General features: G+C 48.2%; 7 protein-coding genes across 7 annotated transcripts; 1 reads left to right on the forward strand and 6 right to left on the reverse strand.

The window, feature by feature from the left end:
• Positions 1-666: 666 nt before the first annotated feature.
• Positions 667-1,056, reverse strand: F9C07_2102698 (uncharacterized protein; the record flags this gene model as incomplete). Its single annotated transcript, XM_071508945.1, has 1 exon — positions 667-1,056. One exon carries the CDS (start codon positions 1,054-1,056, stop codon positions 667-669), a length of 390 nt encoding a protein of 129 aa, XP_071366035.1.
• Positions 1,057-2,997: 1,941 nt separating this feature from the next.
• Positions 2,998-5,540, reverse strand: F9C07_11015 (putative guanine nucleotide exchange factor Vps9; the record flags this gene model as incomplete). The annotated part of the gene is made up of 5 exons (XM_041287897.2): positions 2,998-3,043; positions 3,109-3,737; positions 3,794-3,969; positions 4,028-4,105; positions 4,157-5,540. The coding sequence occupies 5 exons, from the start codon at positions 5,538-5,540 to the stop codon at positions 2,998-3,000; spliced, it is 2,313 nt and encodes a 770-aa protein (XP_041140154.2).
• A 202-nt stretch (positions 5,541-5,742) lies between these two features.
• On the forward strand, positions 5,743-7,886 carry F9C07_1143728 (asparagine synthase-domain-containing protein). The gene is made up of 2 exons (XM_041287907.2): positions 5,743-6,666; positions 6,721-7,886. Exons 1-2 carry the CDS (start codon positions 5,944-5,946, stop codon positions 7,774-7,776), a joined length of 1,779 nt encoding a protein of 592 aa, XP_041140153.1. The 5' UTR covers positions 5,743-5,943; the 3' UTR covers positions 7,777-7,886.
• Positions 7,887-8,541: 655 nt separating this feature from the next.
• On the reverse strand, positions 8,542-10,604 carry F9C07_2209660 (uncharacterized protein). The gene is made up of 2 exons (XM_041287896.2): positions 9,800-10,604; positions 8,542-9,739 (listed from the first exon to the last, which is right to left on the reverse strand). The coding sequence occupies exons 1-2, from the start codon at positions 9,822-9,824 to the stop codon at positions 9,018-9,020; spliced, it is 747 nt and encodes a 248-aa protein (XP_041140152.2). The 5' UTR covers positions 9,825-10,604; the 3' UTR covers positions 8,542-9,017.
• F9C07_11018 (uncharacterized protein) lies at positions 10,177-10,329 on the reverse strand (the record flags this gene model as incomplete). The annotated part of the gene is made up of 1 exon (XM_071507541.1): positions 10,177-10,329. One exon carries the CDS (start codon positions 10,327-10,329, stop codon positions 10,177-10,179), a length of 153 nt encoding a protein of 50 aa, XP_071366036.1.
• Positions 10,605-14,335: 3,731 nt separating the features above from the next.
• On the reverse strand, positions 14,336-16,165 carry F9C07_11019 (PH domain containing protein; the record flags this gene model as incomplete). Its single annotated transcript, XM_041287895.1, has 5 exons — positions 14,336-14,997; positions 15,050-15,331; positions 15,385-15,586; positions 15,636-15,834; positions 15,894-16,165. The coding sequence occupies 5 exons, from the start codon at positions 16,163-16,165 to the stop codon at positions 14,336-14,338; spliced, it is 1,617 nt and encodes a 538-aa protein (XP_041140151.1).
• Positions 16,166-19,846: 3,681 nt separating this feature from the next.
• On the reverse strand, positions 19,847-24,221 carry F9C07_1143848 (sulfate/bicarbonate/oxalate exchanger SAT-1). The gene is made up of 6 exons (XM_041287894.2): positions 23,508-24,221; positions 22,085-23,431; positions 21,838-22,037; positions 21,553-21,786; positions 20,327-21,504; positions 19,847-20,270 (listed from the first exon to the last, which is right to left on the reverse strand). Exons 1-6 carry the CDS (start codon positions 23,740-23,742, stop codon positions 20,246-20,248), a joined length of 3,219 nt encoding a protein of 1,072 aa, XP_041140150.1. The 5' UTR covers positions 23,743-24,221; the 3' UTR covers positions 19,847-20,245.
• Between the last annotated feature and the right edge of the window lie 1,150 nt (positions 24,222-25,371).

A 25,371-nucleotide genomic window follows, 5' to 3' on the forward strand; every position in this document is an offset into this window, starting at 1 on the left:
GGTTAGTAGTTGGGTGGGTGACCACCAGCGAATCCCTCCTGTTGTATGTTTTATTTTTGCTTGTTTCTATATTCCCATTGTCAGTTGTACGCCTAGCGAGTAGTATTTGTTGTGGATCATTAGGTGTTGAAGGCACGGCTTTGATGCTATATGCTAGTTTGGTCGAGTGAGATTGACATTATTTGTTTACTATATATTTTGCAACAGAACTATTCTGCTTAGTGGCACTTGTGTCTAACATATTATTATACTAGGCCATCGACAAATCGTAGTTTTCGGGGTGGAAACGTCGTATAATAAATCTTTAAAACTTTATGTAATTTTTTGTCAGTTGAGTGTTATTGAATAGAAATGTTCTTCCCTGTTGCAATGAATGCATAATAAATTAACTCGATACATTTATTAATATCTGATCCGGGTTGAGAGCCGATGCCGCAAGGTTACTGATATATATAGACAGAATCTAGTAGTTTGCTTGGAAAAGCTTTCGGCCCGGTGGGAGAGTTCCGATCATCTGGTGAAAAGAGTGTCGCCAGGGTGTTCAACCAGACCGGTTCTATCGACAGATTTGCTCATAAATCCTTGAGAACGCTAATTATCTGATCTTTGAATTTACCATTGCCCCATCTCAAAATAGCTGAGAGGTGACGTAAGAAATTCGGCGATTCATCTTTCAAGGTTGTCCGCCAGATTCCTATGCAGACCATGCAAGTCTTCTTCTTTAGGCTCTCGGAAATAAATCCATGATTCATGAACTGGCCCCTCAGTAGTAATAGAAAAGACTATGTTTAACTCGATGTTAGGTGAAGCTTGGCCGGACTTATTACTGGCTTCAACATCATCATGATTTTCTTTATTCAGATCCTGGCCATCTCGAAGACCCGAGAGACCTTTAAGGATCAGAAGGGCTGTTGAGCCACCCACTGCAGCTTGGTTCTGGGCTTGGTAGAGGTTCCATCCAGTTGCACCGGCCTTTGCCTCGACTATCAAAAACGGGAAACGAAGGCCCAACGGAGTAACATGCGGATCACTGATTAAGGTAGAGATATCTTGCATATCGAGCAAGAGGCTTTGCGTGATATAGCGATCTTTTGTGGACCTAAGGGCATCTGCTAAGCTGTCGTCCGACAGGCCAACACATATATCTGGCCAGGGATCCTTCAGTTTGAAAATAGCCGGTTCAATTGCACGCGAGGAATCGGTGGATTGGTAAAGACCATCAGCGGTGGCATTCCCCCGTAAAAGCTGATGTAACTGGCTTCGTTTTCGTGGAATTGTAGGCCGAGGGTTCTGCACTGGAGATTTTAAATGCGCCAATCTAACCAGAGGATTAGGACCTAATACGTCCCGATCTCAACATAGTACTCGGGGAAATGTAAGCTTGCCTTGATTACGAACAGCCTCAAACACTTCCTGTTTTAAATCGTTGATGGCTGCATACAAAGTTTCCATCCATTCGGCCTCCCCTGCGGGTTTCCTCTCAAGTTCCTTGCATTTACTCCAGAGCCTTTCGGACACCTGGTGAAGGCCATAGTCGGTTAAATTATGGAAAATACTTGTATCGATATAGTGACTGATACTTGCGGGTATTTCATCGCCCACGAAGGTTTTTGCGCGCCGAAGATGGCCGCTGCGATATTGTGCATCACTGGGTCTAGTCGGGCTGCTGGACCACGACCTTTGTGAGGAGCTTGTAGAAGGAGGAGGTATAATTGGGCTATCTGATAAACTGCCTACCCTCTCCTCTGAAGCTATGTTTAAAAGTGCACAAGGGGGGAGAGGTAGAGTATTCTGATTGTGCTTCTCAAGAGCGTCCTACGTAAGGCAAGCGGTCGGGGAAGGGGAAAGGCGTTTATGTTGCTTTATGGCTAAAACCATAGCTTCATTTACGCCGATGCGATGGTCTTTTGGGCTTGAATGTAGGCGAATGTAAAGCGCTTTGGAGCAACAGTAAAGACAAGAGTGACGTGGCAGACAACGCTGAGACAAACAATTCTGGCTGGTCTTACCAGATTGCCCAAACCCAGGCAGGACGAATGAGTCTGACCTACAGATCAGACAGGCACACATACGAGCGACGGGCAGCAATCTGCTAGTGCGTATGGCGTTAAGGATTTTACTTCGCACTCTCTCAAGGCAGGGAGAAATTGTGATGAAGCTTTGAACGATCAACCAGACCAGCCGATAGTCGTTATGAGAAGGTACAGATTCAACCCTAAATAGATGGACTACTAATGCAGAATGCGTACTTCTACAGGGAGACTAAAAGAACCTCTTCTCCAACCTCGAGCATATAGCCCAAGAACTGATGAAAAGGGTATCTCTCGTAGAGAGAAGAGTGCCAAAGAATACGCCTGTCAATGACCCGAAGGCCGTTGAACGGATTGTTCCGCCGCGCTGTGCAATGCAGGGACCAATCCGTGGTGGACCGCCTTCTTGATCGCAGCCACCCAAACAAGGTAAGTATGAAGAAAAGAAAGAAGAAAAGTTCAAAAGGTGGTCGGAGGAAGGAGGCTTTTATGTGACGGGTGGGGTCACGGGAAAACGCGCTAGTGTAAGCGAGGTGACTGTCTTTTGATATGATTGGTCACAGACGCAAGGGGCTGTTGCTGCCTCAGGTGTTATCCCTCCCTAGTAGTACTAACGTAGTAGCTACAAGTAGTAGTACGGCTCCCTCCAGGCTGGCATTCCAACTGGCGGGAAGCTGTCTCACTCCAAATAGAGATACAGGCTGTTGTTACTGGCATCGCTTTGGAGTAGATATGGATACTACAAATAAATTTCATTGATTAAGGTAATAATCTTTACGATAAGTATATTGAAGCACCGCTTTCTATAGCAGTTGTGATCATCAATTAATACAAGTAGGCGCCATATTCAAGGCACGCAATAAGTACATGAATTGCTACTACCACATGGGCATCATAGACGGAAGCGCAAAGTCCATGCGATGGACCAGTCTAGTAATTATACTACTACAGAGCCTTACCGCGGATTTTACTCAGCACTAAGAGCAAGACATGCGTCTACTGCTAGACCAACCCTGTGAAACAACGTAAGCCACTTTCTTTTCGCGTCGAATCTAGGCAATGGCGGTGAAACACTTACCTCCCCTCCTTCATCTTGACAACATCATCAATGACGTCGCGGTCTAGATTTGGGAACATGTTTGATAACGTCTCCACCATATTGTTGTGCTCAACACGTTGTATCCTCCGTGCTTCGGCGTCCTCTGCACTAGCCTGTCGAACAGCAGCATCCTGTGCATCACGAGTCCTAGCCCGCCGTGGCTGTGATGCATTGCGGGGCCGTTCGCCTGATCGTCGCTCCTCGCCACTGTTACGAGGTGGCTGGTAAACATTTGGATTAAGTCGTGGTGAAGGGCCAACCGGTGAGGTTGTCGCTGAGTGTGTCCGTCGTTCCTCTGGCGAATCTGGCTCGTCAGAGAAAATCCTTCCAATGGTAGAAAGCGGCTTCTGGATAGTACGCAGGAGCCCGGCTACTGGAGCGTTGTCTTCATCGTTGGATTGTGTTGTCTCTCTCCGGCCCCGTGGGACATCCACCGAAGACCTTGGTGTAGACTGTGATCGTTGGGTCGACTTCGGCTCTATCGACTCCGATTCGCGATTTTGTTGGGCGATGGCCGAGACGGCAGCTTCAACATTCCGCTCGAAGTCTTCGTCACTCACTGTTAAGCTCGTCCTGTCCAGAGTCTCAATAAACTGGATGGCGCCAGACTATATATCAGTCAGTTACTCGCTCAATTTGCCGAGGTTTGCATTATATAGTTTACCAGTGAGGACAAGTAGTATCCGGCCTCTCCTCCGAGCTTGTCTTGATTGCGGAAGCGAAGGATATATTGAATGTTAGAGACCAAATGCTCGGGATTGGCATGTAGCACCACATAAATTAGAAGGGGTATAAATGAGTCGGCTGAAGTATCAGATGATTTCGAATTCTTCAGTAGACCTTGTAGTATCCTTGTGAGTTGACGCCCACACATATCATTTCTTAGACAGTCACTCACCGAAGATGACCTTGCAGCAGTTCAAGATACAAATGACCTTATCGCGGGGTGCCCGGTAGCTGTTAATCTTCGACAGTTCTAAAATTGACGTAAGTAATATATATATGGCCGGGATGAAGATCTGCTTACCTTGTTGGGCGAGAGTTAAGAAGCGACGACCATGGGAGCCGACTGGTGGTATGTCAAGATGCGCCTCTCTTACCCAACTATAAATACGGATCTTCTGGGCCAGCACCTCATCCCGCTCAATATCTTCCTGGTGCTGACCGCGCCTCCAGGGACCATGGAGCCTCTCCATTTCTCTTCGTTTGCTCCGACTTGTACTTCTTGGAATGGTGGGCGGGGAGGGAATAGCCGGGGAAAATGTTTGCGAATACAGTCTGTTCATGACGAGCTTTTCCATCCCTTCTTTAGCATTGTCGAACTCGCCGTCCGAGACGTCACGCCAAACTTCACACATGGCCATCTTATTAGTAATGAAAGCTAGAAAATCACTGATGATCTTAACTTGCTCATGAACCATCCACTGCCGTTTCCCAAACTCATTGAGAAACGAACGTAGGAACTTGGCCACTGGGTCAGCAGTACGATGTCGCAGTTGTTCCAGGAACCGATGAAAGTCGAAAGGTTGATCAGGCTCTGGTTCTGGTGGGGGAGGTAAAGTCGACGTGGACGAGCGCCGAGTTAGCGCTGGCTCTTCTACAAGTGATCTCCTGTGCACGCTTGTAGAGCTCAAGGCAGGTTGTTTCTCGGGAGAAGTGGATGGCGCTCCCACCTTGACGTTTGAAGCCTGGGCGCCCTCGCCTGCTGCTTTTGTTTGATCAAGGCTGGATTGTCGAGGGGGAAAGTGACCTTGTCCACCAAAGAATTGCCCAGCTAACTCCAGTCGAGGTGACATTATCAGCTCCTCACTATCGCCATGCGCAGAATCCTGGAATTGCTCCATGATACTTTGAATCTCCGGTTGGGAGACATCATCTCGACCAGCCCCGCCATTATCAACTTTCTTCCCCCGCTCCGGTACTTCCGGTAGTTCCTTTTCAGTCCATTCAGAGGATGTCTTTGTTGACAAAAGGGAAGTGGGCGCAGACTGAGGTTTCTGGTTAAGGTATGCGTCGTCTTTCTCCGGCGGGGGAGGGGGTCGATCGGTGTTCGGCGACGGTGAACGATCTAAGGCGTTTGTAGATATAGACAATCCCTTCATCCGTTCCGGAAGGGACTCTTGTTGGGTAGGTGTTGTGCTCGGCGGGTCGACAACAGGTGTAGTTACTGAACGTGGAGACTCTGGAACTGCACCCTGCGGGGTATCCTGTATATCTGCTTCCATATCGTCTTGCTTCAAATCCTTGGTATCCTTCGAATCGGCGAGTGGCTCATCCTGCGACGCACGAGATGGCCCAGAATCTCCTGGTGTCACTTTTTGCTCTAGTCGGTGCCCCTCATCGTGAGAATTTGAGGAGATCTCCCCTTGTCCATTAGGAGCCGGGGAATCCGAGGGTTCTGTGGCAGACATAAGCCAGCCGCATACACACTAATAAACTAGTAGATTAAGTCGCTGAAGTGAACGTTTTTTAGAAGAAGACGCAGAGCATTATGATTTAAACATCCGGGTCGAAGCTGTTATCAAGCTGTCAAGGATCACAGCAATAAGTGCCGAGACAGCGGGTGTAACGGAATCGGCGGGGAAAGTATTACGGCAACTAGTATTGTTAATAAGCCGCCTCCAGCAAAGGTGGATTTAACAGAACGCACTTGTTGTTATCTCTGGTAGTTGTCAGAATATCATCACAAGTGTTGAGAGTATAACGGACTGCCCGCACGTCACCGCCGGGGTCACGGTTCCCCCGAGGTCCGGCGCGAGTCATTCATTTCTCTGTTACTACCTGAGAAACACCACCCCTGGCCGGAATGCTACAATGTGTGGCATTTTCTTTTCCCTAAGCGCCTCTGGGCCCGTACTTCCCAATGAGGAGACATGCTGTTTGTTGCGCAAACGGGGGCCCGATAGCTTCCAAGTTCAACAAGTTCAACGAGATGTCAACACAGATCAAATAAGGTCTGTACCGATTCTCCTTACGTTTGTCTCGACAGTTCTTTCGATGAGAGGTGACCAAGTTGTCACCCAGCCTCTTGTGGACACCACTACTGAATCCGTACTTTGCTGGAATGGCGACGCCTGGAAAATAGCAGGTGAACCCATTCGAGGTAATGATACCCAACTGATATTTAATCTACTACTACAAGCTGCGAAGCCGTCTTACAATTCAGAATCATCCAATGCCCTTGATAATGGAACTGCCATCCAGAGAGTTGTGGATGTTATCAGTAGAATTTGTGGGCCTTTTTCTTTTGTCTTCTATGACGCTGTCAACGCAAAATTATATTTCAGCAGGGATTGCCTCGGAAGGAGGTCCCTGCTTCAAGGCATTGATGATACTGGGGCTTTTAAAATCTGCAGTCTCTGCGACGGGACGTCATCCACCCACTTCGACGAAGTTGGCACAACTGGTGTGCATATGATTGATTTCACACGCAGTGTCATGCAGGATTCGCCTACACCCGAAACTGGTGCTACTCATTTCAACACTGACAGCATACAAACACTACCATGGGAGAACGTAGATTCTCCTGGTCATCTGGTACGTATGTCCTTCTGATCACTATGCTTGAAACACATACTCATGGTCATGCAGAGAAACCCCATTCCTCCCATGAACAGGTCTGTTCCGCAGGACGTCCCTCCTCAGCTGAGCATTGAGTCGCCTTGCGTGGACGAGCTTGAGCAAAGACTTCGTACGTCTCTTGCACTCAGAATTCAAAATGTACGTGATCCCCCGGGTTTCACTACAGAGAGCAACACAAAGGTTGCTGTGCTATTCTCTGGGGGGCTTGACTGTACCATCCTCGCTCGATTATCGCATGAGCTTCTACCGGCCGACGAGTCAATCGACTTGCTCAACGTTGCCTTCGAAAACCCCCGTGTAGCAGCTGCAGCGAGCAAGGAAGCGAAAACAGGCTCAGTGTATGAAAACTGCCCCGACCGAATCACCGGTCGCTCAGCCTTCGCAGAGCTTCAAGCCGTTTGCCCCGGCCGTAACTGGCGCTTTGTCGCAATCGACATACCTTACGTGGAGACAGTTGCACATCGTGACACAGTGAAACGTCTGATGAGGCCGCACAATACAGAAATGGATCTGTCCATTGCATGTGCACTTTACTTCGCCTCACGGGGACAAGGATCTGCATTCGACAGCCACGAAGGCAATGCCGAACCGCAACGCTATACAACCCCTGCCAGAGTACTCTTATCAGGCCTGGGAGCCGATGAGCTATTCGCAGGATACGCGCGGCATGGGATGGCATACTCACGCAACGGGTTTGAGGGGCTCATCGATGAGATCGACCTGGATGTCAGTCGTCTCGGGAAGCGCAACCTAGGTCGCGACAACCGGGTAATAGCACACTGGGGCCGCGAAGCACGATTTCCATACCTCGACGAAGACTTCGTCTCGTGGGTCGTGCAAGCCCCCGTCTGGGAAAAGTGCGGCTTTGGCCTTCCAGAGCCAGAAAGCGATGATCCTACGAAGGCCACGACCGGCATCGACCCAGAGAAGCGCGCCCTTCGCCTAGTAGCCCTCAAACTAGGGATGTCGACCGTGGCGCGAGAAAAGAAACGAGCCATCCAATTCGGCTCGCGGACAGCAAAGATGGAAAAAGGTAGAGTAAAAGGCACCGACGCCCTCAGCTAAATAAAACTTTCAACTTCCAACACAACACTCTTTTCCTCTCCCCATAAACAACAACCTTCTTCCCTCCCACACTCCCCCCAACCAACCCACCCCCAAAACACAAACACAGCAGTGATGACAAAACCAAGGAATCAGATACTTCTGAGCCCACACCTCATCTAGTCTCAAACCCCCATTTCTACCATCCACCCAGCGTCGAGTGATATGCAATCTTGATCTCTAGACCGTGCTCATCCAGCCTCCCCTGTTCCCAGACTCACTCAGGCCAATGTGTGTAGTAACCTGTTCTTTGACCGGTAAAGAGACCGCCTGCTCATTATTGTACCCCCTTCTGCACTGGCTGTCAGAGCGAAGGTATAGGTCATTAATGGATTCGGAAGGTTCTAATCCGTGTATGTATGGCGTTGAGATTGAGTTCTTGGGGGCAGGAGTGTGCTGGTGGGTTGGTCTTGTGGATTGAGGGGTTGTGTGTCGGTTTTGCTTGTTGTATGGCTCTAGATGGTATTGATGGTTCTGTTTGAGAGAGGTTTGGGACGGTGAAGTTTTTAAAGGCAAGTCTGAGTTGTGTTTCATAGTGGTTTTTATTTGCTTTGCTTGTTATGGAGCATAGCTTTGATGCCATGATTGTTCCATGTAAATTATCTATCTTCTTACATGGTCTACATTATGCATGTCGATCGTCTAAGCTAGAGTAGGCATTGGTCTTGATTACTTGCAGGTAACGCGTTGCATGTTGCATGCGTACTCAACACGAATGATCTACTTCGGGAGAACTATTTGATGAGCAAGATTGGTGGATTCGGAGACAATCTAATACACGTGAAATCACAAGCATCAAACAATCCAAGTAATCAAGCAAAACATCCAAAAAATTAGTAGCCACGAGTCAATCCTGCCAAGCAGGAGACATCAGAACCGGCCATTGCGAAATAATGAAACATCAGAGCCCATGAGTGAGCTAGAACAATGATCAGAAGATAGATAGCCGATATCTGGCAAGAAGTAGAGATAATCAAGACAAAGCGGTCCGAAAGTGCTAGCACACGACCATATGGTAAAAATAACAATAGAAACTTTTATCCTGTCGGAAGTCACTTCACCAGTGACCAGTTCCAGGCACTAGTGAGTGCATCCGACATCTGGGTTGGCGAGAGGCTCCTAGCCCCCGCCCACCGCAGAAACCCATTCATAACAGAACTTGCAGAAACAGCATGGTAACTAAAAACCGACTTTTACATCACTTAGGCCTTGTTTTGGGCAAGAGCCTTCCAGTATTGCTCACGACGTTCAGCTTCTTCGAGTGACTTCTCCAACTCATCAATCCGGCGCTGCATCTCCTCCTGGCGCTCAAGCTTACGGGCGCGAGACTTCCGAGCCGCCTCGGTATTGCGAGCACGCTTCATGGCCACTGGGTCTTGAGAATCAAACTTGATCGGAGGCAGAGGCTTCCTTTGGCGCGCGTTCACACCAGCCACATGAGAGGGCTTGGTGACTGAGCGAGCGGAGGGAGATGTAGCACGGGATGACGTGGTACGGATCATAGGAGATGCTGGGGTGACATCAGCCTTAACCTTGGGCTGCGACAGAGCCGCAGCAATGTCAAGGGCAGTGGTGTCGAGACCCAAGGAGAAATCGTCCTGGGAGGGGAAGAGAGAACCCCACTCCTCCACGCCAGGGCCTAGTTCCATGTCTGTAGCGAACATGGGGGAAGTATCTTGGCTGAAGTACCCTGGGGACTCGAATGAGGGAGTGCTCAAATCAGTGAAAGAGGCCGACGGCGGAGCAGAGGCATCCATGAACAGATCCTTGGGCGAGATCGTGCCAGATGGCAGATCTGCCAGAGAGTCGGGACCTGCCATGACGCCGGCGGTCATCTGATGAGGGGAGAGCATGGTGGGCTCCGTGGTCGGAACCAAATCGTCCCCGAAGCGATCAGCTTGAAGATCGAAGAAATCGGGGAGATCTGACGGAATGTTAACATGTGCCCCTTTCTGAGACTGAACGAAGCGCAGCCAAAGCTCACCTTGAGCAATGTTAGGAGTAGACATTATGCGACGGTGATTTATCGGAATTTGTTGCCGTTTCTGATAGGTGGAATTGGCGGGACTGTTGAATAGGGGAACGGGCGGGCGATTGGGATACGCAGAATTCACAACCGCAGGTGGAGAATTCGAAGCAACGGACGCTGCGCGTAGACGCAAGAGGTGCTTTCTAGTGGAGGGACTAAACCGATGAGACGAAGACAGAGGGAACCCGGTAGACTGCGAGGCAAGTCTGGTCAAGCGGGGAACCTGTACTGGCGAGGCTGAGAGCTGCTGCTGCTGTTGCTGCTGCAAACTAAGAGTTTGTCGTCGAGAAAGGTGCCCAAGACGGACCAGAGATGGATGGTATGCAGGATATCTAGGGGTTGTACTCGAGGGTGCTGGCGCACGAGAGTCCCTGGGATGCTGGGGATATAGCACAAAGTCCTCCTGTAGGGAGTTGGCACTGTTGTTGTCGTTGTAATTCAGATTCTGAGCCGTAGGCTGCTGGGGCGGGGGTGTAGGGAGCCATGTTTGCTGATGGTGATCCGTGTTGAACGACGTGAAGTCGAACGTAGAAATGTTGTTCAAAGAACTTGAGCTACCCGAGGTGGTGCTAAAGTTCAGAGGTCCTGGGACAGGAGACTCTGAGGGGTGTGGTGAAGATATATTGATAAAAGACGAAGTCCGTTGAGGATCTATGATGCCTGTCTCACGAGAGATAGACGAGCTCTTTCCTGGGGGAGGATTTAGAAAGAGGCCATTGTGGAACGCTTCTTGATATTCTAGTTCTTGTTCAGTATATGGCTGTATGATGACGGTTGTTGAAATAATATGTGGTGTAGATATAAAGAAGAGAAGATATGAAGAGAAAGAAAAAAAGGAAAAAGAAGCCCAGGCAACGATGGGAAATCAGGCACTTCTTAAACGCAGTGTGTGCGCCCTTCATCCGACAATCAGCCAATCATTGCCGACCGCTTCCCCGCCTACTACACTAACCATATTGGGCGTTAGACCAATGGACGCGGTCAGCAGGTGTGAGTCATAGAGCCATCCGAGGCCCTGATTGGCCCCTTCGTCCGCTAAGTGGATACCAGGGTGTCCCCAGGCATCTCCGGTGCCTGGGGCCGAGTACGAGCAAGATACCTGCACCCACGCAGAGAATGCAAGGTAACCTGAAGTCACTTGCAGGTTACGCAGCGGGTACCGACCCTCGTACTCGGCTGGCTTCTCCACCGCTTCCCAAGTGATTTAGTGCTACAATAGTCTCAGTGTAAGTGCTGTTCAGAGGAGGATGCGGATGATGAAACCGGTTCGCGTCCAGTATTGCACCCGTCACATCCATTGTCCAATGAGGGTACCGGTCTAAAAGTCTAGGCATCAACGCCCGCCTGCGACTGCATCTTGCAGGCTTCACAGCCTCTCCAGGCTGTCTCGGGGTCTGCATTGGGACGCCGTCAGATGGAGCCAATTCCCGTTTGAATGGGGGCTGAGCCGCACTTATCGCTGTAAGAGACCTTAGGCTACAGGATCCTACATGATGGGTAAGTTTGCAATCATTTCTCAATAGCGATCTGGAATCCTGAATGGTTAAAAAGAGGGGACTTGAGAGGATTAATAATGTGCGTGGAGATCAATTTCCTTTTTGCACTCCCCGCCATGCTCAGTTAGTTTGGTCGAAGGGCGTGTTTCCAAACTTTATCAGCCCCAATTCTCTTCCGCTTGAGCCGTTTGTTTTCTCTCTCTTCTTTTTTTTTTTTTTTTTTTTTTTTTTTTTTTTTTTTTTTTTTTCACTTTTTCCTTTCTCCATATTCCTCTTCAAGAAGGGAGGATCATCCGTTCAGAATCAAGAAAAAAAAAATTCACCCTCATTTGAGGCGGAATCCCTCCAAGCATATGACAAAATTATACGAAACCCAAGAAAACACTATTTGTATCTAAATTCAGCACTAGATAGAAACCGACCACATTTCACGAAAACGATCAAAAAAGTGGAGGTCCCGTTGTTTCGAGAACCCCATTTAGACTTAGAACCCGAAGAGAAAGAAAGAAAGAAAAAACAAAAGTTGTCCATTGCGCACCAGCTCTAACTCGGAGTAAACCAACCTACTCCGAAAAAAGCATGGCACAATCAAACCATCGGAGTAGATTGAATTATATTAAATCCATCCCATCAACGAGTACACAATCTGAATTTTAAATCAATCCGCTATTTATTGCAAACACCGAGACTCGTCATCTTATGACCTGACCAGGTGTCGAGTCTAGTCTCAGATAAGAATCTTCACTCGAATCGAGTATTCGCTCGTTTCGCCGAGAGGCGAAAAGTGTATTTCAATTCTGCATGTACACCGGGCGTATCCGCCGAATATCCTTGCGATAATTATGCGGGAATCGAACTTCGTGTTTGGACAATTGCGCACAAGTAGAAGGTAATCACCGTCATCGTGAAATAGGCATAGAGAGCGAATACAGACGTTGTCATCTGATGTAATGGAACCTTGATTATTCTCGGTCATGTGTCCACTCGGTGTCAAGGAGTTAGACGCAGGGCGCGAAATCAACTACTCCGTACTGAGTTTTTGATGTCTTAGGAATCTTACTCTTCGTGCACCCGCTCATTATTGAAATTGCTCGTTAATTGAAATTGCATGTGCATAAAATAGATACAAGTGCTCTAATTCGCTTTATATATATCTACCGTGTGAAGACAAACAAAATGTTTCACATCAAAATAACAAGAGCGAGGTGTTCTCGGCGCTCCACCGTTCAGCCAAAACCACCAATTTGTACCAACGCATACGAGTAAAACCAGCGAGGAACAAATTATGTATGTATCATATATATATAAATAGTGACATCCAAATTCTGGGTACACTCATTGGTACTCTATCAAAAGCATGCTACGCAGAACCCGACTATTACACCTTATACGAGCTCCTGTCTCAACTCAAGAAGACCAGAAATAACAAATAAAAAATAGAAAGCGAACTCAAATTCCTCATTCCCTCTAATGATCTCAGATATATCCCAAATATAATCTGAGACCCAAATACCGACGAGAAGTCTACAGCGACGGATTGCACGCAACATAGCAACTCAAGGTATATCTTAACACATCCATTGTATAGAGATATCGCAAGTCTTTCATATGACAAGCAACAACCACTCTGAATATTTGAACATGATTGTATACGGAGTACTAGCCAGCCGATCGAGAATATGCAGTGATATTCAGCAGAAATCTAATCACAAAATGACAGAAGTCATATATCATGCAAGTGGTTGACCCTGGACTGCAACACAAATATGTCCAGCTCCACCCGGCATCACCTCCGTGTAGAACGTGGCGTCGGAGGTACTATATACATCTCACTATGTGGCACTCGCCCTGAAGATCGCCGTACGCTTAATCGGACTTAGTAGAATCACTACACTAATTCGACGAAAATCACAGAACCGTAGTGGAACACTGCGTTGAAGTACTGGGGGTATGGGTTGCCCAGATTATGTTCGTAAGCAAGGTCACAAGTGCAAATAAATTAATATCGGAGTCCTAAATTCCATCACTGTCTGAGACTAAATCGAATTATTGGAATGTGGATCATTAGTTGCCCTATAGCCCTGGGCTCGGTTGATCCATTCCAGGACGTTGATCTACAGTGTCAAATTCGGATGCCAATTCGCTAGCCCAATGTTCAAGAGCAATTAAGGTACATCCCGGATCCTAGTCGGCATGCTTATGACAGGGTTACTATTACGATTAGGCAAAGCCACTGCTCCGGGTTCTGGATCCGTGGGATGGGGCTCGAATCGGAAGTGTTCCACTGTCACCCACACGGTGGAGGATGATGATGGACCTGGTTTACTATGAAGTTTCTAGAAAAGTAGATCATTACAAGGACGATGCGGGTACAAAGACAAGTATGGATTCTATTAGCTATTACCTATGATGCTGTGCGCTAGTGCACACGGCGTATACACGCCATGGAACGTGCCCACGACAGTAGACGATTGGGGTCGATTTGCGCAGCGCGGGACCCGCCCTGGCAAAGACCATCCTTCCTCCCAATAGGGTATCAAAGTACGAAGCATCAAATGGCGAAGACAATCAGAACTAAACCAACCGTGAAAACACAAACAGCAGTGGTATCAATCTAGTTTGGACGGCGCACAGCAGAACGCACGCAAGGCCAAATTAGGGGATCCTCGCGGGAACGGATATCATAAAGGAATGAAATGCGACCCAGACGCGAAAAGAACATCAGAGTCGGAAATGACCGCCAAAGCAGCAGAGGGTATCATTGACACTCAATTTGGCAAGATCCTCGCTGCGAAGCAAGGCACCAAAGCAGTGACACTGGAATCAACACAAAATAATATCAATAAGCAATTACTAACGATTCTTTCTTTCTTTTTTTTTTTAAGAAAATTATGCGCCCATGGGCACTCATCACTGGGAGGGAGGAACACTAAGCGTGTACTCCATATTGATCCCACCAGTTTTCATACTCAATGACGCGGCTTGAAGAACCACTTCATGCGGCGGCCTGGACGGGAGCAGAGGTGGAAGAGACGTTGACGGGCTTAGCCTCCTCAGTGGTGGCAGCAGGCTCGGCGGGCTTGGACTCTTCAGCGGACTCGGGAACAGTGGCCTCCTTGGGAGCACCCTCGGCCTTAGCCTCAGTCTCGGCGGCGGGCTCCTTGGGCTCAGACTTCACGGCCTTGCTGGGCTTGCGGAAAAGACCACCAAGCTTGTTGCCCTTGGGCTTAGACTCGCCCTCAGCTTCGTTGTCGGAGTCACCCTTCTTCTTACCGAAGTTACCGAAGAAAGAGGTGCGGCGCTTGTCCTTGGGAGTCTCAGCGGCCGGAGAAGCGGGGGCAGCATCCTTAGCAGCCTCAGCCTCAGCAGGGGCGGTCACAGTCTCGGGCTCGATGGGCTTCACGGAAGCCTCCTCGACAGGGTTGTCGAGCTGAGGAGCAGTGCTGGCAACAGCGGGGGTCTCAGCAGGTGCGGTGGCCTCCTTCTCAGACTTCTCGTGAGAAGGGCTAGTGACCTTCTGGAAGAAGTTGCCGAAGAGAGAAGTGCGCTTGGACTTAGTCTCAGCCTTCTTCTCTTCCTTCTTCTCCTCCTTCTTTTCCTCCTCCTTCTCTTCCTTGTCTTCCTTGGCCTCAGTAGGCTCAGCAGGAGCAGCGGGGGCTTGAACTCAGTTAGCTTCAGACAAAACTAATCGCGTAGCTTTGGTACTTACCCTCAGTAGTCTCGGTAGCGGCGGAAGCTTCAGCAGCAGGTTCGGTAGCAGCCTCAGCAGGCTTGGCCTCTTCGGTCTTGTCACCTTCCTTCTTCTCCTCAGTCTCCTCCTTCTTGCCACGGAGAGTTCCGAAAATGCTGGCGCGCTTGCGGGACTGGGAGCGGCTCTTGGCCTTGTTGTCCTTGTTCTCCTCAGCAGGAGCAGCCTCTTCCTTGGCCTCCTCCTTAGCCTCAGCGGGCTTCTCAGCGGCCTTCTTAACGGGCTCAACGACAGCAGGCTTGGCTACACAATATTAGATTATGATGACGGCCTATTTTTGAACAATCCAAACTTACTCAGCTTCTCGAGCTCAGCCTTGTAGCCCTCGCTGGAGGTGATGGCCTCCTTCTCAGCCTTGGCTTCGGCAGCCTTGGCATCAATGGCAGCAACCCAGCTGTCGCGCTCAGTGGCATTGGCAGCCTGGAAGGTGTGCTTGTGGCCGTTCACCTTGAAGAGGAATTCGCTGGAGCCCTCCTTGGTGACGTCGGTGACATCAGCCTGCTCCACGTCAGTATTTCATCTTTCACAGATAGAGCAATATACTGACCAAGTTGAAGATTCCAGTAGGAGTGTTCTTGTCCTCAGCGCGCTTGGTGAAGAACAGAAGACCCTTGCCGGTCTGGCTAGCCCAGGCAGCGATGGGGTTGGCAACAGCGGCCTTCTCATTCTGGTGGAAAGCAGACAGCTGCTTAGCCTCGACAGCGTCCTCGCTGAAGTAGAAGAAGCGCTTGGAGAAGCGCAGACTCCTATAGTGCATGTGATTAGTCACTTGTATTATAGATCCATTGCGACATGCGGCGCTTACTTGACGAGACCGGGGGCCTTGTGACCGAGGACACCCTCCGATGCGGGAGTCACCTCCTCCTTGGCCTCCTCCTTAGGTTGCTCAGCGGGAGCCTCATCCTTCTTCTCCTCTGCAGCAGCAGGAGTAGCCTCAGTATCCTCTGCGGGGGTTTCCTTGGGTGCCTCAGTAGCGGGAGTCTCCGTCGCGGGAGTCTCAGCAGGCACTTCGGTGACAGGCGCAGCGGCGGGGACGGGAGCGGGAGTCTCCTCGACGGGCTTCTGAACGTCGGACATGTTGTAGGGATTAAATGGTAATTATAATAGTAGAGATGAGATTAAAAGTTGTTAATGGAAGCTGAAATAGCTTCGTAATGAAGTGTCACGTCCGTTTGGGTATCTTAAGGGGGTATCTTAACGGAAAACAAGAGCTCTCAGAGCACGAGGCTTGAAGAGCTCGGGTATCACAACGAAAGGTAAAGGGTTTGGGAGAGAGAAGAAGCGAACAAAGTCGTTGCTCTGGAAGAAGTGCAGGATCAGAATGGAATGAAGAGAGAAGAGAGGAAGAAAAGAAAGAAAAGAAAAAGAACCAGGACAAAGAAGGAGAAGGGGCGAAAGGAGGGTGAAAATAATGAAAGGGTGTGGGCAGAAGCCCCAGAAAGGGAAAGGAGCTGCAGGGCGGCCAACAACCTTGGACACCAGGGAAAAAAAAAAGTATAGAGTAAAGAGACGAGGAGGAGAAGAGTGGGGCGTGGAAAGCTAAGGAGTATACGGAGAAGGAGATTTTGGTTTTATTTTTTATTGTTTTTTTTTGGTTTCCACATTTTATTTTATTATCTTTTACTTAAATTTACTTTTTTTTGGACCAATGGCCCGTTCAGAATAAGGGGCGGCCCCCATCGGATTGATGCAGACGAGTATCAGGTGCTCCTCATCCCGACGACACTTCTGCAGGTGACGATGTCGTTCGGTAGGGATGATTAATAGGTACCATCGAATCTCTCTGCCTGGTTGGACAGGTTCATGATTACCTTCTAAGCGCCTGGGGAGGGAATCATTCAGGACTGGTAACAGGTTGAAACGTCGACAAGAAAAAGGGTCGGATTTGAAGCATGGACGTCAATGGAACGATTCTCTCGTATATATGATGGCAAATTTCCCTAATTTAGTCTAGGACCAGAAACTAAACCCAGTCAAATTAAAAATTCTTCATGGGAGAATAAGGATAGACATAGACTAGCAACCCCCTATCCAGTCTCCTCGTTCCAGTGGTCCAAAAAGGAGATGAGAGCCCCCCGGGACCTTAACGACACTATGACAGCTTAGTGACCAGTAGCTTGAACTGTAGTAGCTCCCCTACCGCTCATGCAGCTTAACGGGTAGCCCTAATCAACTACCGATCGTTACGCTATTCTCTTCCTCCTCGAAGAAATGAAAAATTCTTTCCACCGAACAATAAGTACTCTATCTAACTATTGGAATATGGACTCCAGAGAATAAAATAGAAAGTTCTTCAAGATATCTAACACCAGATCAAACCACCAGCAAAATCCAATGTTTTAGATCATGTCATCCGCTCACCGCGTTGTGGGACCTCGAGCCACCCATTCGGGAGCTGTACCATGGATGGAGACTCCTTTCGAGAATCAACCTGAGTGGGTTATTGTGGTTGAACCGTGTTACCTTGAGTCATATGGTCTGTGTATCCTCATGATAGAAGTACTTGAAGCAGCACCAGGGAAAAAAAAGGGAAACAAGAAAAAGTCCATCCTTCGGCCGCTAACCTCCAACAAATAATTTCTTCTTGGCTTCCAATTACATGGCAATACAATGTACTGTCCCTTTGATTTGTTGTTAATGATATGACTGCAAAACATACCCTTTTTTCATGCGCTCAGGTACCTATATATCTTCCTGCGATGTAACATTGTATAAAAATATCAAACCCACTTACTCCTTATCCTTGACGAGACCCAAAGCCGAGTAAGGGAGAAAAAGTAGTAAAAAAAAGACCAGACCAGACGGATCCACCAACGATCTCGATTCTTACAGAAATTTTCCACAAACAAGCTAACCAAGTAACTTATTCCGCGTTCTGCGTTAGTCTACTTAATTTAGTCTAGTCCTTGTTTTATTAACCTAATTACTATGGCGCTTCCACACCCTCTATCCCATCTTCAAGCCTTTTAACACTGGTGCTTCCTTGGGAGAGGGATGTACAAGCGCTGTACTTAATCGCAGGTATTATATACCTTGACAATAGCCCTCGACACAGCACTTACCAACCAACCATCGGTGCACAAACCCCAACCTTTAACCAGTGTTCGCATCCCTACCTAGTGACTACTCCCCGGGAAAGGAAGAAAGTACAGACGGATTGATCAATAGGCAAAGCACATTGGAAGTTGCAAAGGCAGGGCCACGCGACTCGAGTATCTAATCCCAACCCGTGACCGGCACCCCCATCCAATGAACAAGAAGAGACACCCTCCTTCAACATGGCGTAAACCAGGGTTTTCCGGTGATTTACTTGCACGATAAGGCAGTGACACCAATCGAAGAAGAGATGGGTGATTTCATTCTCGACTGAACTAACGGAGTACTCTTGTCCAGCCAACCATCACATGTATCGTAATAAAAAAAGAGAGAGAAACAACAGATCCTCAAACTGAGAAAAAAAAATATAATTAAAAAAAATGATAAAAAAGAAGGATAACCCCTATCACGTCATCCCTTCTTCTTTCTTTTCCCTTTTCTGGGATTTAGTCTCGTTCTAGTCTAATTTTTCTAGCGAGAAAGAAAGGCACAAATCGTAAAATTAGGCATGGACGATGATTATTTGGTGATAGATTAAAATCGACACTTGGATTTTCCAGGACGTGGTTCGATAGCCATCTTCGTAGCGCCATGGTGGGTAAATGGTCGAGGTCCCACCCTAGCGCGGTACTAAGTACTATTGTCGCGCAGGAATGTTTGTCGCAGCCCTACCAATGTATTTTCGCGGTGGTGTCAAGCCATCCCTGCAGGAGAATTGATGCTCGCTTAGAAGGTAGGGTGGGAGGCACGTATGTATGTCGTACGTACGTATGTAGGATGGGTTCGTCACTGATTTTCTTTTCTTCAGCGACAAAAGGAGTACATATGGGGTAACTTCAATAATTAGCGACAGAAGCTAAAAACAATTACACCTTTATGGATCTGGTGATGTGGCGAAAAGAAAAGACCAGATATCAAAAATTAATAAAAAGGGAACACAAATCTCAAACACCAGATAGATAAAAAGCCCTTTAACACAGGCCCCCCTAATCCCTTCGGCGTAGTACTACCAATTGTTGGAGCTCCATAGGTTTTTTGGTCCCAAGGTAGTTAGTTACTTAGTGTTGTGGTTAGTAATAGGAACTAAGTTAACTTAGTTCTTACTAGTCTCAGTAACCCGATCCACTCCCCCCTTTTCCATTATGGACCGTTTCGAGCCCAACGGACGATACCTATCCAACCAATCAGGCCACTGTCGATCTGATGATCGTTGTCTTGGCCCGTGTCTCTCGTTGTCCAACGGACAAGGACGAGGGTGCCTCATGTCTTCCTCATTTCCGCGTGTCTTGATCTTCTAGTACTGGGAGGTTAGAAGGGCGATACTGGACCGTTATAGGTATTTCTGGTGGATTGCGGCGTTTTGGAGTGTATCAAAATTTTCCATTGTTTGGCAATGAACCCTCATCTACATTTAGCTAGTTACGTATATGTATCTGTAGTTTTCCTAAGATTACTCCGTACGGCAGTATGGGTGGGGGAAGAGTGTAACTCCACACATAGGTACAGTACATACGGAGCATAGGTACTGTGGTATTCCGATATTGTCCGCAAATTGGCCCTCATTATATCATAAAGGGATCATTGACATAACGGCATACCTCATTTTAAAGGAATCTGATATCAAGATTGCGCCATCTCCTATTTTCTCTTTCGGACGTCTATCTTAGAGCCCCGTACATAGTATATCTGGTAATTAAATCTACCCCGCAGCAACAATCTCCATATCAGCCACCTGAAATCTTGAAACAGATAGAGAATGGTCCTATCTCCCTCAGATCCACTAGCCTGTAGGCAGTAGATAGGTCAACAAAAGTCACGGGTTCCCGTTATTCCTTATCTTGTCACCTGTCATGTGGAAGCTGCGTCATCAGCTCCTGAGAAGCACGTGTCCGAATATAGACAAGTATGTGCAATCATATTTCAACAAATCCACGTATCACATATGCCAAATGCTAAATATAACGCTCAAATGATGACCAACAATATGCGACAAATGCGAAAAAGTTTGTACACCTGACCTACCCAAGCATGCATAGTTAGACAAACAGAAAGATGGCATCATTAAGCCGCCATAGTAAGAACATAACTAGATCGGGTTAGTGTTGCCTAATCTTAGGGCAGAATAAGGCGAAAACCACTTACGAAGTAATGCTGTCCATTCTTTCAGTGGTCAGCTTCAGGCTAACCGTCAGCAGTTCCCGGGCAATTTCGGGCTCCCGCTCCCTCAGATCTCGCCATTTGGCTGTAGTCAAACGCCAGGCGACACAGTCCTGTTCCGCCTTGACCGTTGCCGTTCGTCGGGTTTCGCTGAAGAACGGCAATTCTCCGCACGGCCGTCCGGCTACGATCAGCTCGAAATACCGCCCCTGTGGCATTTCATATTCCGCACGAAGCATCCCGGATTCAAGCAAGTAGAAGCCATTGGGTACGTCGCCCTCCTGGAACAATACAGTACCAGCTGCGTAGGTGTCACGGACAAAGTATGTACAAGCCCGGAACCAGAAATCCTCGTTGCGCGAAGTTAACCCCTGGAATGTTTGGAGTAAAAGTGGTAGGGGCTGTCGCATAGAAGCCCAAGCTGTCGGAGGCACCACGGCTGTCTCATCCTCACGCAGCGTCGTAGTAGCTGCTTGCTGGAGATGTCGGTGACGAGGGGAGCTCACGATACTTTCGTGAAGATGGTGCTGGGTGTGTGACCCAGGCACCTCTAGGAACGTTGAGGACGTATCCTTCCTCTTCAGTAACGCTTCACGGTGGCTGTAGAAGACCTTCAAATAATCATTCTCGCAAAATTCCAGTGCAGAGTTGAAGTCTTCGAATATCTGCACACCATTTTCTGACTCGAATAGCCCGACATTTTGAAGACTTCTGCCGACATCTCCCCCGGTGTTCAGCCCTGAGATGGTCATCAGCACGTTTCGCTTTCGCAGAATGCGATTGATACGCGTGAAGGCTTCTGCTGCAGAGAAGTCGATGCCGTACACACGAGAGAAGTCCAGAATAATAAATCGAATAGGACGTTTGTTAAAAGCTTCCTCTTCAATCAGCCCTCTCATTGTGTTCTCGACGTCGACAATTGTTCCGAAAAATAGATAGCCACCAAGCTTGATGATGAGCGTCTGCTGTCCTGCTTCTCGTAAGAATCGCTGTTGGATGGGAGGCCGCCGGACAGTTGAGCCAGCAATCTTGCCTGAAAATGTCGCCCTAATGGCAGATTTACGGGATGTCTGAACGACGAAACTCATACACGCTAGGATAATACCGACGAATATGCCAACAACAAAATCCCAAGCGCCCATAGTGACGACAATGATGACGACCTGCCAAGTTAGTTCTGAGTGCTGTGGGAAAATCTAGATTGTACCTACAGTCATATATTCGTGCCTCTGTAACTTTCCCCACGTGTCAACTAGCGCTTCCTCCATCAACTCAATCCCCAGTAGGAAAATGAGTGCCCCCACGACCATGACAGGAATGAATCCGACTATTACTGGCCCCACAAGGAGGATCCCCAAGGTAGCGGCCGCAAGCATAATACCTGCGAGACGTGAATTTCCGCCACTGTCGATGAAAAGCAAACTATTTGTGTAAACAAGATAATTCTGTGGAGGTTTAGCATGACGGCAACTGTTACAGAGGGGACATCACCATACCTGTATACTCCCAGAAAATCCTGATAGTGCATTTGTGACACCATGCGCCATAAGCTCACGGTCAACGTTCAGATTGTCTTCGCCGGTGGAGATACCTAATGCTGGGACGTTGATGGGAACATGAAGAACTCCGAAGAAAGTAAGCGCAAACATCGCCGGGATGGTATCAAGAAAGGCGGCCCAGTCGACGGCAGCGAAGTCTAACACGGTCAGAAATATTGCATCGATCATCTGTAGTCAAACTCACCATAGAGTGTATAGAAGTGCCACCATGGGTTATTAGATGATGGTGCTTCAAATACCCAACCACTCTTGCGTAAGGTATCCATTGGTACCTTGGCACTCAACTTCACGATGTAAAATATGACTGCGACGGCAATGAAATAGCCACCAACCAGAAAGTTAGACCGCACAAAACGCTTCAGAACAAGGAGACCAATTGCAAGTAGTAATGGTACGAGCCAAAGGGGTACCGTGTCTGGACGCGAAAGCTTCTCCAAAGTAGGGATAGTGATTTCGAGAGATCCAGGTAGTCTCGCGGAGACCTCAACACCCGTCATCAAGAGAAAAAAACCCACACCACCGATACACCCGATCAGAATGTGTCTGGGGAAGAAACCGATGAGGGAGCCTAGTTTGCAAGTTCCCATCAAGAAAAAGACCAAGCCTGTTAAGACCGAACTGGCTGAGAATGCTAGAATAGTAGTTGCGATGACAGACCTTGGGTTATCCTGGCCTACACGTGCCAGAATTGTGAAGGCCATCTGGTGGAAGAACGGAACAACTTCGATCATCTCGCTACCAACTCCGCCGCGGAATATTGACCCTCCACATGAGAAAACCAGCTGGGCGATGATGGTACTAACGTAGAACATGGAGATACCGTCTGACCCAAGATCAGAGAATATTGGCTCTCCCAGCGGGAACAAAATCATTCCATATGATAGAGCGTCAAGAATGTTGAGCAAGAGACCGAGGAATACTGAAGGCAATAGACTAAAAGGGTAGATGACACCTTGTTCCCAGACCGTCCGCCCATTCCATGATTTTGGATGTAGTAGCCCTTGGAAGCAAATCATACAACTCGAAAGCATCTTATGAAATGCATTCTGTTTGCGTTCCCTGATGGTGTCTTGACTCTCAACATCTTCGGTGATCCCATAACTACGGAAGGGCTTTGTATGGGGTGACTTGGGCAGTAGAGATGTCTGTTCGGTACTAGGAGCTTCATGCATGCCGGACGCCGTGCCTGAGATTCCTACGGAAGCACCACCTTCACCAAGTCCACTCCACTTTGGAGCACTGCCCCGGCCATTGACACCGTCCAAGGAGTCGGAAGGGTTACGGATCATCTCAGTTAATGCTGATGAGCTAGCGATAGGGCCAGTGGGTGGCTCGGTGTCTAGAGCTTCTGTGACTACAGTGTCTGCGGGTGATGAAGAGAGGTCTGTATCTTGGATCGGATGAAAGATATCGAGGGACGGCGGCAGCGTATTTCGTTCTTCAGGGAGTGAGCTTCCATTCAAGGAGAGCGCGTAAGAAGCTAGTTCTGCAGTTTGTTCTCGAAGTCCTTGAGACGAATAGCGAGCGGGATCTTTAACAGTCAGTCAGTCAGTCAAACATTCTCCAAGGTAGCCATTGCGTTTGGAGGGAAGGTTCCAGTTTCACACCTGCAGTACTGTTGAAGGATCGGTGGTAGAATGAACGACTTGGCGTCCTGTGGCTTGTCCCGCCAGATACAAGGGACTCGATCCCCAAAGGTGTTCTCGGAGGACTACCATTGTTGGCCTGTTCTACAGGAGGCTCAATCGCATCTGGAGCCTCATCATCAACAAAGGGAGACCGGCGGAAAGGTAGCCCGGACACGCGAGAGTCGCTGCGGCCTCGTGGACGGAAGACACCCATCGTGGTCGTCAGAATCGCGTAAGTACCGGCTGGAAGGACCTGATTCTTTTACAAGGATCAGGAAGTCCCGGGAGTCTTTGACTCTTCCTTCTTTTGGTTGCTCGGGGACGACCAAAAGACTGGGTGCGGAGAAAAAGGTGATCCTGAATGACGCAAGTGTCAATCAGACCACGGAAGCAATTGACATTATTTGGACTACCGAAGACGCAAAAAAGTATGTACGAGAGGAGGAAAAGGCATTTGAGAAGCCATCCAGCAGTAGTATGTCGTGCTAGGTTAGTTTAGAGGAGGAGTATGGGTGGAGGGGGAAATGATTGGATTCCCTGTTATCGGCTAAAGAGCTTTGACTAAGAAAAGTCTTATCACGAGAGGAACTTATCGTCGGGTCCACTCCTTGCGGTTTAGCGTCGTACTAGATTGATCCGGAATAGTACAATGGGGAATCCTTGCTATAACATTAGGTAATGGCTGTCATAAATTAATATTCGACTACGGAGATTTCATCTTTCATATCAATCAATTTGGATTCTGGACCCAAGCCTAAGCTTCAGGCATGCAGGCATCGTGTGGGACTTGGTTGACATGTGATTTAATAGGTTGTCGCAAGGGGTCCGTGCTTGTCGTGCATCTTTAGACCCGACTATCACTTAAACGACTCCTGCATCTGCCGATTTACCTTCTCTAACGCTCAACCGTTGAGTAACCAAAATCCTACCAATTACATGATGGATATGACTCACTTGCCACTGGTCAGATTTTAGCTGCACCACATTACGTTGTCATGTATCGTCTGGTTGAGAAACGAGCCAAAGCTAGTAAGCGAGCTACGGCCTCCATAGCCTATCCATTCCTTATCTAACCCTTTGGGTCCCAATGACTTCAAGATACCCTATCCTGACACATATACATCTATTGAGCGACTCGGCGAGTTCACTTGGCTGGGAAGGTACACGCTATGTTTATTTCTTTGACACGCCCTTGCGTTCCAATTCAAATTCTCGCATAAACCGCGAAACAATAGCAAATAATGTGCTTACATACATTTCCTTGGCCACAGTGACAAATTGGGGCAGACTGTCGTAATCAAATTCGCCCGCCATCTCTGGGGATGTCCTTCGGAGATTCCAGCCTAAGACACAGCATTTGCGTCCCTCGACTGATGAGATACTCGAACTAGCAGACCCGTCTGCTATTGTGCTGAAGCATCTTGAGAGCGGTCTAGTCACCACTTCGAACTTTTTTTTTTTTAAAAAAAAAGGAAAAAAACAAAGAAAGATCATAGATGTGTTAAAGCGAATTCTTGAAGCATTGAAAGTGCTATATGAAGATGGCTATGTGCACACAAGTGAGGGCTATGCTCCGAGTAAGCTTCTGACTGCAGGTGCTAGTTCTGACTGGAAATTTCTCCACAAATATTAAACTAGATAAGGTTTTAGTGAACTGTGCGCCATTATGCCAGAGTGAAAACGGGCAACGCTTCACAGATGTCCAGCTTGGAGACCGTCAGAGCACAGTCCAGCTTCTGCGGGGACTGCGACGGAATTGGTACGCCCAATCGGAGGAGCCCAGAGGCATAATTAGAATTGCAATGGGGACCACCGACTGACATTCAGGCATTTTTGGGGCATT

This window comes from Aspergillus flavus, chromosome 1 (genome assembly GCF_009017415.1).
Source record: "Aspergillus flavus chromosome 1, complete sequence".
In the NCBI taxonomy this organism is placed as follows: domain Eukaryota; kingdom Fungi; phylum Ascomycota; class Eurotiomycetes; order Eurotiales; family Aspergillaceae; genus Aspergillus; species Aspergillus flavus.

Bases quoted from the DNA above. Each gene is read 5' to 3' on its own strand.
- F9C07_2209660 (XM_041287896.2), bottom strand. From the start codon at position 9,824: ATGTCTACTCCTAACATTGCTCAAG. The intron at 9,740-9,799 runs GTGAGCTTTGGC...ACATTCCGTCAG, and splicing joins TACTCCTAACATTGCTCAAG to ATCTCCCCGATTTCTTCGAT.
- F9C07_1143848 (XM_041287894.2), bottom strand. From the start codon at position 23,742: ATGGGTGTCTTCCGTCCACGAGGCCGCAGCGACTCTCGCGTGTCCGGG. The intron at 23,432-23,507 runs GTGTGAAACTGG...TGACTGTTAAAG, and splicing joins ATCCTTCAACAGTACTGCAG to ATCCCGCTCGCTATTCGTCT. The intron at 20,271-20,326 runs GTAAGTGGTTTT...AACCCGATCTAG, and splicing joins AGAATGGACAGCATTACTTC to TTATGTTCTTACTATGGCGG.
- F9C07_1143728 (XM_041287907.2), top strand. From the start codon at position 5,944: ATGTGTGGCATTTTCTTTTCCCTAAGCGCCTCTGGGCCCGTACTTCCC. The intron at 6,667-6,720 runs GTACGTATGTCC...ATGGTCATGCAG, and splicing joins TAGATTCTCCTGGTCATCTG to AGAAACCCCATTCCTCCCAT.